The 13,242-nt window shown below is 42.6% G+C and overlaps 1 protein-coding gene across 2 annotated transcripts in view; it reads left to right on the forward strand.

Moving 5' to 3' along the window:
* The window catches only part of CWH43 (cell wall biogenesis 43 C-terminal homolog), a 156,243-nt gene that overhangs the window by 52,007 nt on the left and 90,994 nt on the right, over positions 1 to 13,242 (forward strand). For both annotated transcript variants that reach the window (XM_030191366.1, XM_030191367.1), the window contains exon 3: positions 1,820 to 1,940. In XM_030191366.1, the coding sequence (XP_030047226.1) occupies positions 1,820 to 1,940 (121 nt within the window). The remainder of the gene's footprint in view (positions 1 to 1,819; positions 1,941 to 13,242) is intronic.

A 13,242-nucleotide genomic window follows, 5' to 3' on the forward strand; every position in this document is an offset into this window, starting at 1 on the left:
TGATCTATCCGTGCTGCTGATCCATTACTAGCATTCTCTTCGTCTTATGTTTCCTGATGAAGGAGCTGGCAATACACCTCCCTTTGACCCACCCATAATGGCATCATCTGGAAGGGATTTAAGAGCTTCGGCAAAGTTACCATCTTGACCAGTGCCTCATGCTCTAGTAGTAAAATTGGGAATGCCTTCATTTCAGACAAAGTTGGTGTACTGCTTCCAATCACAATCCTACAATATAACATCAACATGTCAGCACTGAAGTACAATCCCAGGTACTTTAGTCCCATATCTGCCCAAGTCAGTGGAAAGTCGCCTTGACTTTTACATGCACATGGTCTAAACACTGGTAATCTCTTTGACTTTCTGAAACTTATTTGCAATCATGCAAAAGTTCCAGTTTTACATTTCATAATTTTCTTTAAATTTCTGCTAGTATTATTAATACATAGCAGTATATACTGTCTGCAAATAAATTTATCACGTGTCCATGCTTATCTACCATGATACTCTCTAAGGTCTCATCTTGTTGAATCTTTGTGGCCAAAAGCTTCAGGATAGTACAAATATTAGAGACAAGATGCATCCCTACAGGGTCCATTGATCTAGATGTATAGTGTCCACTAGCGTACAACTGATTAATAATTGGGCTGTTGGATTTTTGTATAAAACTCTAATCCAGTTTAGAAAGCTGCCTTCAATTCCAAACCTATGTAGTATCCAAAAAAAGATAGTAACAGAGGACTTTCTTGGGGGAACTTTTTGGCATCCAGGCTTGGTACAATGGCATCTCCCAGTTCTTTACACTTTTCCTGCAATACCCATAAGACTTTAAATGCATTAGCCAAGGTGTATCTTGCCATCATAAAGCCTACATGGTCACCATGGACCAACTCTAAAAGAAGTCCAGTTAACCATTTTGCTAACACAGTTTCTATGATTTTAATGTCCTGATTAAACAATGAAATATGTCCATAGGACCCAACTTGCTCCTTATGTTTTCCAGGTATTGGAAATGATTCATGCTATTTCCCAAAGGGAACCTCACCTTCAGAATTGTGTTCAATTCTGGTCACTGTATCTCAAAAAAAGATATAGCGGAATTAGAAAAGGTTAAAAGAAAGTGCGACCAAAAATCTGCTTACATTGGAGATTATAGCTCACATTTACTTACTTCATGCTTGGATCAGAAATAGCAGTGTTTTATGATGCAGCTGGTAGAAGCTGTACACAAGTAACCAAGCTTGTGAACCTTGGGGCAGGGTATCTGTGACACAGGATAAGAAATGCCCTTCCACCATCCTCAGGGCCAGATTAAGGCCAACTGATGCCCTAAGTAGACACCAACAGTGGTGCCCCTTGGCCCTTCCATTGTTTAACTGACAAGACATTAGACTCTTAAGTGCTGAGAAATATAGTGTATGAAACAAAACATCATATTTACAATGATTAGAAAAATACTGAAATTCACATATGGCAGACGACACTGAAAGAGTTAAGGGCATGATAGCTAGGGGACAAAAAATCTGTGTGGTCCTTCATTCCCACGGTGCCTTAAGTATGTGCCTATTTTGCTTAATGGTTAATCCAGGGCTGAATCGAAGCAAAAGGGAAAAAGCAACTTCCACAGTAGTCAAGCAACAGTCACAAAGTGGAAGGGAAAAGCTTTTTTTTCCCTTCCACTTTGTGACTGTAGACCATGGCTGACCATCCTCCAGATAAAAGTATAGCACATGAAACCTGGCATATAGGAGGAAGATAGGAAAGAAATATAATTTTTATTTGGAAATTAATTTTTGCTTATTTGCTTTGTTTATTGCAGGAAGCATTGCCTCATACCAGGCTCCCTATGCCCTGGTTCGGCTCTTAGCCTTGGCTGCCGGTGTCTCCTCTGCGTTACTTGTTCAGGCTGTGACCTGGTGGTCAGGAACTAGTGTACAAAGGTATTGTCTGTGTATTTATTCATTTATTTATTTATATTCTGCCTTATTCTAATGCAGATTAAAACCGAATATAATCATAAAAACAAATATACAATCAATTTATGAGACAAAAAAGCACAAATATGTATATCAACATAATATAATAAAAAAAAGACATACTAAAATAAAACATAAATGCCCTTCATACCCAAGATCATATACTACTATCAATAATTGGTTCACATAAGTACTTTTCAACCAGCACCCGAACAAAGATCAAACATTCTTACTCTGCTTGTTTGGGAACTGATCTCATTTGGGATCGATATGTCAAGGTTTTATATGGTTGAAAATACTGGGAACAGTGACGCTTCCTGCAGGGTTCAGCTTGGGGTGACAGGGTGAGTTTGGGAATGGGGGTTCTTAAGGGTCTGGGTGGGGCTTGGGAGGTCAATATGTTGGAAGGTGGGGACTAGCCCTTTAGAACGCCCTGAAGGCAGTGGAGACTGGTGCTTGGAGAACACTCTCTGCTCAGTGTTCTGCGGCGGCTAAGAAAGCAAATAGAATGTTAGGCCTTATTAGGAAAGGAATGGAAAACAAAAGTGAGGCTGTTATAATGCCTTTGTATCGGTCCATGGTGCGACTGCACCTCGAATATTGTGTTCAATTCTGGTCACCGCATCTCAAAAAAAGATATAGTGGAATTAGAAAAGGTAGAGAGAAGGGCGATGAAAATGATAAAGGGAATGGGACAACTTCCCTATGAGGAAATGCTGAAGCATCTAGGGCTCTTGAGCTTGGAGAAAAGATGGCTGAGGGGAGATATGATAGAAGTCTATAAAATAATGAGTGGAGTGGAATGGGTAGATAAGAATCGTTTGTTTACTCTTTCCAAAAATACTAGTACTAGGGTGCATGCGATGAAGCTACAAAGTAGTAAATTTAATACGAATCAGAGAAAATATCTCTTCACTTAACATGTAATTAAACTCTGGAATTCATTGCCAGAGAATGTGGTAAAGGCGGTTAGCTTAGCAGGGCTTTAAAAAGGGTTGGACAGCTTCCTAAAGGAAAAGTCCATAGACCATTATTAAATTGACTTGGGGAAAATCCACTGCTTATTTCTGAGATAAGCAGCATAATGTATTGAACTTTTTTGGGATCTTGCCAGGTATTTGTGACCTATATTGGCCACTGTTGGAAACAGGATGCTGGGCTTGATGGACCCTTGGTCTGTCCCAGTGTGGCAATGCTTATGTACTTATGTAACATTGCATTAAGTGTAGGGAGGTAGAGGTCTCAGGTGATACTGGGGTTCTTTCAGGTGATAGGAGGGAGGAAGGTGGATCAGGGCTTATGGAAGGAAGGATAGTGATTTGTAGAGCAGAGGGAAGGAGGGGGTCTGCTGGCATTTTTTGCCTTGAGAGGACTTATGAGTTGCTCAAAACTGGGGTTGTTTATTAAGGAGGAGTTAACATAATGGTTAGTGCAGCAAGTTGAGAACCAGAAGTCAGGGTTTAATACCCATTGATGCTTCTTGGGATCTTGGGCAACTATCTTATTCATTTCCTCAGGTGCAAATTTAGACTGGAAACCTCTGCGAACAGGGAAATACTATAACTTGATTGTAACTCTTCTGGAGCTAGTACTGAAAAGTATGACCTAAATCCAAATCTACAAAAGGAACACACATACTTCAGAGACACACAAACACATTTTGTAGTCTGAAGGGAAAAGGTGAGCCTCCTGTATACCTAAATAACAGGTGAGCAACGAGCAGGACTACACACAAGGAATCAGAACCAGAGGTGTTAAGGGAGATCAGATTGCAAAAGTTAGCGCCATACCATTTTGGTCACTTTTCCTCTGACCTGCTTTCAATCCTTTTATGTTGTTGGCTAGATACAACCTCCAAAACTGAACAAGGAACTCCAAGTGTGGTCTCACCAACAACTTGTGCAAGGGCATTATTGCCTCTTTCTGCTGGTTATTCCCTTTCTGTTGTAGATGAGTATCTGAGTATCCTTCTGGTCTTGGCCTCCACCATATTTTTAGGATAAGCAGCATAAAATCTATTTTCCTTTTTTTTTTTTGAGGAGGGGGGGGGGGATCTGGCTGGGTACTTGTAACCTGGATTGGCCACTGTTGGAAACAGGATACTGGGCTTGAAGGCCCTTTGGTCTGTCCCAGTATCACAACGCTTATGTTTATATATACATTGTTTTACCACCTTGAGGCCCTTGGACACCCTGAGATACCTTTCCTGGTCTGTGCACATCAACTTCTCATTTCCTGTCACATACAGCTCCTTTGGATTTCCGCACCCCAAATGCATCACTCTACGTTTCTTCAAAGTTTAATTGCCAAGCATTTGCCCATGCTTTTAATTTTTGTAGATCACTTTTCATGCTTTCCACTCTGCAGAGTAAAAAAATATATATACAAATGTACTCCTTCCGGGGAACTTCTCCTTGCTCTTTGTCTGGCCAAGCCATTGCATCATGAGCAGATGGTCAGCCGTACAAGGGGGCATAATAAATTTAGGCCTAAATCCCACATCAGGACTCCTGTACTGACTACCCCAACCACAAAACTTGCTGCTTGAAGGAAGAGAAGAATTGTTGCCAAAGAAGGGAAGACATATGAGGTACTCAAAACGGAGTCTGTTCACTAAGGAAGTTAGTCCCTTACCAGGAAGGAGACATTCCCCAGAAAAAATAATGCATTTGTATTCTTTTATTCTGCCGAGTGTGGACATTTCATTGTTATATCTGCCATCCACTTAAGTCTTTAAGTGAAAAAGGTTCAGAACAAACCCAGGTCGATCTTATTTTTGTAGAAGTGGTAGTGCATAGATAAGAGAGAGTGGATTCAGATTCCAAGGGCCTCCCAGTATAACTGGTCCTGACCTGGAACCCTAAAAATTCCATAGAGGTAGGCCTGAAGAACAGAAGAGAGAGAATCCAAAAGCACAGCAGAAGGAGTACTATGGGCCTCAAGAGTTGGTGTAGAGGAACAAATTTTATTAGACCCTTGGTGAGTACGTCTCCATCAGAGGTCAGCTAGATGAATGTTCCAGCAATATTCAACTCAATCAAGTCAAAAATAAATTAATTCAGCATATGTACTGGTCACAAATCCAGAGAGCACCAATATAACATTTGTCAGATGAAACCGATCAGAATGCTTGGCAATGTGAGCTGTCTGAACTCGCAGAGAGAGACCTGAACATTAAAGTAATAATTCTCTGAGTCCATGATGATGCCCAGATCATTTGCCTGGGTGGTGACTCCAAATGTAGTACCTAACATTGTATAGCTATAATTTGGGTTGGTCTTCCTTATGTGTATCACATTGCTTTTTTCTACATTAAACATCTGTCATTTGGAAGTCCAATCTCGCAAAAATCCTGCTGTGATTAAACTACTTTAGAAATGTTATGTTTGCAGATTTTTTTTGTTACGTTTGTACCCCGCGCTTTCCCACTCATGGCAGGCTCAATGCGGCTTACATGGGGCAATGGAGGGTTAAGTGACTTGCCCAGAGTCACAAGGAGCTGCCTGTGCCTGAATTGGGAATCGAACTCAGTTCCTCAGTTCCCCAGGACCAAAGTCCACCACCCTAACCACTAGGCCACTCCTCCAGGTCAGGACCAGTTATACTGGGAGGCCCTTGGAATCTGAATCCACTCTCTCTTATCTATGCACTACCACTTCTACAAAAATTTGGTCACCTTACTTATTGTTTCCATTTTCAGATCATTTCAGGATTGTTAGATTTATAGTTTATAATTAATTGACTGTCAGGTCTATTATTATAAAGTGTAAACATTTAGGCACTACCAAGATACTACCTCAATCAAGCCAACTCCACTCTGTCATCTCACTGGAAAGCTGACTGCGGAGTGCCACAAGGCTCCCCGCTATCACCTACCCTGTTCAATGTGATGTTGATCCCCCTGGCAATGGCTCTCTCCAAATTGGGGCTAAACCCGTTCATCTACGCAGATGACATCACTATCTACATCCCGTTTGAGAAGAACCTGAATGAAATTACCAGTCGGATTCATCACGGCTTTAACACCATGCTTGACTGGGCCAATTCTTTTCGATTCAAACTCAACGCCGAGAAAACGCACTGCTTGATCCTCTCCTCTCCTTATTGCAAACTCTGGCCTCCTGTGCTAATTTCTCCTGAGCTCACCCTGCCTATCTCGTTATCCCTAAAGTCCTAGGTGTCCTGGTTGGTCGAACTTTGTCGTTGGAGCAGCATGTGAACTCTACAGTCCAGCAAATGTTCTACTCTCTCTGGAGACTTAAGCGTATCAAGCCATACTTCCCTCGGGGCGTTTTCCGCAACCTAGTCCAGTCCCTGGTGATTAGCCGTCTTGACTACTGCAATAGTATCTACGGAGGATGTGCAGGTATGCTCCTAAAAAAATTGCAAACGGCCCAGAATACAGCTGCCCGGCTCGTCTTTGGGAAATCCAGATTTGAAAGTTCGAGACCATTGTGTGAGCGGCTGCACTGGCTTCCTGTGAAGGACCGCATCGCGTTCAAGACCTGTGCATTGGTGCACAAAATTAGCTATGGAGATGCCCCTTCCTACATGGACCCTCTTGTTAACCTACCACCCAGGAACTCTCGAAGATCGGCCCGCTCGTACCTTACTCTCCATTACCCTGCTCCCCGTGGCCTCAAATATAAGGCCATCTATGGCTCCTCTTTTCCTTATCTCAGCACTCAACTGTGGAACGGGCTGCCTTGTGAGATCAAATTCACTTCAGATCACCCGACCTTTAAGAAGCGTCTCAAGACCTTCCTTTTTGGCGGAGCGTTTACCGCCTTTTAGCCCACAGCTCACTCCGTGATACCCTATCACACACCCCCTCCTCCTTTCCCTCATCAGTCATCTCTTTCTCCCTCTTGTGGCCCTTGTCCACTGTACTTTATGTTCTTGTATTATGGTTTGTTTATTAACTATTGTACGCTACATTGAGCCTGCCCATGGGCGGGAATATTGTGGGATATAAATGTTATAAATAAATAAATCAGGCTGGCTCTTTCTAGGTCAGGAGTGGGTAATCAGCGGCCTACAAGCAGATCTACCCTCTCCCTTCTGGTCCCACAGGATGGAAAAAAAGTACTTGGCCTAGCTCGTTCAGTACCAGCAATTAAGTTCGATGCTGGTCCCTCCACCAGTTACGCAGATACAATATGTACGGAACACATCAAAGGAGGCATCACCAGCAGGACCTTCGCACATGTGGCAGCAAGGCTCCTTTGCACCGACATTAATTGCTGGTACTGAGTGAGTTGGGCCAGATATTTTTCTTTGGTCTTTCGGGCCTGTAAGAGAGAGAGATCTGGTTATAGTGAGTAAGGGAAAGAAAAACAAGGATTGATGTTGGGATTAGGGGAGGAGGGAGATAGAGATTGGAACCGCAGCACATAGATTGTGGGGCAGGAAAGAGAGCGGGGATTTAGAGAACTCTCTAATAAGTTACATCAAGATTTATTGAACAAACTTAATACGTTCAGGAATACAGTTAAGCAAACTAAAATAAATATAAACGTGATGAATAGGACTACAATCTTAACAATGTTTTGGTCTTTATTCATCCAAAAATATTCTCAAAAGGGGGATCAACAGAAAGCATTTGCTCATTAGGGGATTCTGATTCCAAGTTATAAAGCTTTATGATAAAGGTGGAGCAACCACCATTCAATGTTCAAGGACTTCTACTTTTTTTTTTTCCACTGCGGGTTTAATGCTGGCATCATCAATTCAAATTGAAAACCGTATAAGCCATTCTCCACGTATGCTCCACTTTGTTTTTGGTGCCATTCTAACACAGATGCAAAATTCTCAGATGCATTCTCAAGCCTTTTCAGACTGGAACCTCGGTAAGCTGTTGGAGAGGAAGGGTAGGAGGGAGATGGGGCGGTAGTTAGAGGGACAGGTAGGGTCAAGTGAAAGTTTTTTGAGGAGTCCCTATATAACATTAGCAAAATCAGCCCTTTCCTCTCTGAGCACACCACCCGAACTCTCATCCACTCTCTCGTTACCTCTCGCCTTGACTACTGCAACCTACTCCTCACTGGTCTCCCACTTAGCCACCTATCCCCCCTTCAGTCCGTTCAGAACTCTGCTGCACGTCTTATCTTCCGCCTGAACCGATACACTCATATCACCCCTCTCCTCAAGTCACTTCACTGGCTTCCGATCAGGTACCGCATTCAATTCAAGCTTCTGCTACTAACCTACAAATGTACTCGATCTGCAGCCCCTCCTTACCTCTCAACCCTCATCTCCCCTTACGTTCCTACCCGTAACCTCCACTCTCAAGACAAATCCCTCCTTTCAGTACCCTTCTCCACCACCGCCAACTTCAGGCTCCGCCCTTTCTGCCTCGCCTCACCCCACACGTGGCACAAACTCCCTGAGCCCATACATCAGGCCCCCTCCCTGCCCATCTTCAAATCTCTGCTTAAAGCCCACCTCTTCAATGTCGCCTTCGGCACCTAACCTCTACACCTCTACCCAGGAAATCTAGACTGCCCAACTTGACATTTCGTTCTTTAGATTGTAAGCTCCTTTGAGCATGGACCGTCCTTCTTTGTTTATTTTGTACAGCGCTTCGTAACCCTAGTAGCGCTCTAGAAATGTTAAGTAGTAGTAAGCTGTTTTGATTCTAATGATTTTACTCCTGGGGGGGGGGTTGTTTTCAGATTTTTATAAGTAGTATTGGATGCGGTAGCTGCTAAGAAGGCATATTTTAATGTATTGGACTACACTTTTTGGTCCCTGCAGTCCCCACCTTGGTTTGAGGTGTGTTATTTCACAAGACACAGATTTTTTTTATATTTATGAATAGCTGTCGACAAGAGGCACATAGCTTGTCTACCCAACATTCTAAAGGAAATCAGTCCTGATTAGAGTGTTCTTTTATGTAATACTAGTGTGAAAGGCCCGTTTCAGAGAGGAATGAAACGGTCGCTAGCACCGCTTCCCCCCCCCCCCCCCCCCCGTTGTCTGCGCTGCCACTGTCCCCCTCGCCTTCACCAAGTCGCCGCCGCTGCTCCCCCCTCTCCGTGCGGCCAGCAACTGTCTCCATCCACAGAGGCGGCACGGCACGGTGGTCCAAAATCTTCAAAATCAGCATCAGGGGGAGCGGGAGCAGGCCCAGCAACACAGTCAGCAGGAGAGCAGCAGATTGGAGCTTGTGCTTTGAGATCCTCAGCCATGCCCTGACAATACAGCAGGGGGGGAGGGGAGCAGATCGCAGCTTGCTATAGATATGTGTGGAACTACTTGTTTAATCAAGAGACAGGCAGTTATTTGTGTGTGTTTGCTTTTTTAATTGGGTTTCTGCCAGGTCCTTGTGACCTGGCTTGTTCACTGTTGGAAACAGGATACTGGGCTAGATAGACCATTGGTCTGGCCCAGTATGGCTATTATGTTGCACAAATTGGTGATGTTTTTAACCCTGTTCATTCAATCTTGTAATGCTTTTATTTTCTGACCATTTAATCTATTTACATTTATATTTTAAAACATTAATTTTGAGGTCTAGTTGTAGTTTTATGTGCGCACCCTCCAATTGTTTTTATTTTTTTATATTGTTTTTAGCTCTTCTTTTTGAAGACAAGTACTGTTTGTGATTATTTTGAATAATTTTACTCTAATTGGTAATCAATAGAAATCAAACAAAATTAAAACATGGAAAAGAAAATAATAAGATACCTTTTTTATTAGACATAACTTAATACATTTCTTGATTAGCTTTCGAAGGTTGCCCTTCTTCATCAGATCAGAAATAAGCAAATGTGTTAGCTGACAGTGTATATATCAGTCCCTCATAGATGGTCTAGCAGGGTGGGTAGGAGATGTGTATGGGGACTTCAAAGCATTCCATAGTCTAGCAGGATGTTTGTGGAGAGGGGAGGGGAGGGGACTGATATATACACTGTCAGCTAACACATTTTGCTTATTTCTGATCTGATGAAGGGCAACCTTCGAAAGCTAATCAAGAAATGTATTAAGTTATGTCCAATAAAAAAGGTATCATCTTATTTTCTTTTCCATGTTTTAATTTTGTTTGATTTCTATTGATTACCTTTAAGAGTGGACTAACACGGCTAACACACCTCTTTACTCCAATTGGTAAAATAGGCAGATTTTATTCCTCACTTTGCACTTTTGATGCTATTTTTTGTGTACTTGTACAATTCAAATGTTTTTATTATTAAACACTTATTTGTATATCACCCTCTTTATGGATTATTATCCTTATTTATGTAATATATACATATACTATCTAATTGTATAATAACAGTCTCTGCTTTTTGCCACATTTTATGCTTGTATCCACAGTGCAGTAATTTTGTAGTAGTTTTTCAAATATGTATATATGTTGCCCTTCACTTTCTATATGTATTACCATTTTTTAAAAAATTTTTCTTTATTGAATTTTAATTTTTACAAAGAGTAAACTTTGAACAGATATACCAACATATCCATACCAATATTCCACAAATATATTTCAAATAGACAAAATAAACATTGTCCACTCAAGATAATGTCTTTATATTGGATTATAGTCCACAATATGGAGGAAGGAAGCAAAATTATAAATGCCATTGGAAGATATATATTACCATTTTAGGCACAACTTTTCAGATATACTATTTTTAACATCAGTTCATCATTTAGATATATTTTTAAATGAATGGACAGTCATGTATGTTATCATTTTGAATCATTTTTATAATGTAGTTTTTGTTTTTTTTGTTAGACCCCTGATGCAGGCATGTGTATGCTGAAACACGGCCCTTGTCAGGTCTTTGAATTTAATCTCTTGATTGTTCCAGTCCTGAAGGGCCTGTTTGTGCTTTCTTGTGTTGTCTTTGCTTATGTACTTCCTGACCCTCTCTTGCTACCTTACTTATGTTTGCAACATCCTCACACACCTAGAATTTACTTTGTACTTAAAATAAACAAGAATACTACATCTCCTCCTGGATGTCCTATTGTCTTGTTGAGAGTCAGAAATTATTTAGGTACTCAAAAAATCTATTACTTCAAGCAAGTACGCTTTATCTTAAAGAGGAAAATGCCTCGAGAAACCCCTTGACAGCTGAAAAAGTCAAACTGGGGTTGGACTTCCTCATCATCGGCCCAAAAACCTCTCTCCCGCTGAAGCTAGTGGAGGAGTGGCCTAGTGGTTAGGGTGGTGGACTTTGGTCCTGGGGAACTGAGGAACTGAGTTCGATTCCCACTTCAGGCACAGGCAGCTCCTTGTGACTCTGGGCAAGTCACTTAACCCTCCATTGCCCCAGGTACAAATAAGTACCTGTATACAATATGTAAGCCGCATTGAGCCTGCCATGAGTGGGAAAGTGTAGAGTACAAATGTAACAAAAAAAAAACAAACCTGGGTCCCCAGCGTCAGCGCTAACTCACAACTTCGAGGAGGTGCCAACGTTCCAAGCAACGGGGAACTCGCTGCCATTGGTTGCAGGGGTGGAGCTCTGACCTCGGGACTCAGTGTTGTCTCGAGTTCGAGGGAAGCTGAAAGCTCCTTAATCACGCCAGCGCCCAATCTCGAACCAGTCCCGGAAACCTCACTAACCCTCTGTTGCACCATGAACCGATCCATCGGTCCAGGTATCTGAGAAGGGGTCTGGGGAACTCGGGCAGGCGCCCTTCCTCGTTGTTTAGGCATTGAAATAGAACGATGCAGCAGCAAGCCGCGTTAGTGTGCAGCCATCTTGGAATCCTGAGCCTCTCACTTTCCGTATTTTCAATAGCTTCCACCCCTACCAATTAAGGAAAACCTACCCATAAGTCAATTTTTATGAATACGCCGACTATGCTCTACTGAAGAAAATGTTGAAACATGTGCTATGGACTCGTTTATAAGATTCCAAGATCGTGGTTACCCTAGGTCGGTGATCAAACAAGCTTATTACAGGTTTAAATTTGCTCAATGGGAATCATTGTTGGATTATCAAAATTCATCTAAATCTTCAAGATTCAAGAGACCATTATTATACAATTAGATAGTATATGTACATATTATATAAATAAGGATAATCCATACAGTGTGATATGAATCCCAGGGTGCACCAGGTGGGACAGGGTGCCACCATTTTGCAGATGGTGGCACCCGGAGGTAGGCACGAGTAGGCATTGCTCTTGCCCCTTTGAGATACAGGGCTGGGGAGGCTAGGCCTGAGATGAGTGGGGGGTCCCTTGACAACCAGGGCTTTTTGGGACTTAGAGGGGGGAGAGAGGGGCTATGAGAGTGGGGGGCCGGGAATCCACTAGACCACCAGGGCTTTTTTTTTTTTTTTTACTTTAGAGGTCATTGGGAGGGGGCAGGGGTTCATTAGACCACCAGGTCATTTTTGTAATGTTTGGAGGAAAGGGGGGAGGGTTAGGTTACATTGTGTTGGAAGGGGGGCTGGATTTTTAAGCTGGGTCCGGGGCAAGGAGGCAGGGTGGTTGGGTTGAAGGGAGAGAAGGGTGCCACTAGACAAGTCGCCTCTCAACCAACTTTTCTACAGTGCCCTGGACCTGGCACAAAGTTTCTTTCACTAAATGTGGCTGAGAAACTTTTTATTTATTTATTTATTTATTTATATATATTTTTTGAGCATTTAAATACAGTCTGCAGTAATGGTGTCAGCAGTCACATGGATACCATTTGAGCATTCAGCTCAAAATAATCTGCACACAAACCTGACATTAAGAGCATGTTAACACTGGTGGTACTTTTGAGCATTGTCTTCTGGGCCCCTATCTCTCCATGTGTCCAACTTCACCCCACCTTTGTTCCCCCTTCTTGCCTTCCCCTGCTGTGGTTTGCTAACATCCCCTTGTTCCCTCCTTTCTCCAGCCCATCCCCTCCCTTCAAACTTTCTGCCTTCCTTTGCCACCATGTCTTCACAACAATGAAATGGATCAAGTCATGGACCCTGTTACTTAAGCACTCCATCAGGCTCTGCCAGTCTGCCCCCTTAGCAGCAGGAAGTATGCATCGGAGGGGGCAGGATGTGCAGGTTCTGATAGTGCTTAAGTGTGAGGATCTGTGATTCGATTTCCTTTTATTATGGTGGAGACATGGTGGTGAAGGAAAGTAGAAGTTTTGAGGGGAGGGGCTGGATGGGTGGAGAAGGAGAGATGAGGGGCTGTTAATGGATTGCAGTGAGAGGAGGCAAAAGGGGAATAAGCTGGACCATGTGGGAGGAGGAGTCAAGAAAAGAGAAAGTGGAGAAGCTGGATACAGGGAAGGATAGGGATAAAGAGAGCAGGTTGG

Source organism: Microcaecilia unicolor, chromosome 2, assembly GCF_901765095.1.
Source record: "Microcaecilia unicolor chromosome 2, aMicUni1.1, whole genome shotgun sequence".
In the NCBI taxonomy this organism is placed as follows: domain Eukaryota; kingdom Metazoa; phylum Chordata; class Amphibia; order Gymnophiona; family Siphonopidae; genus Microcaecilia; species Microcaecilia unicolor.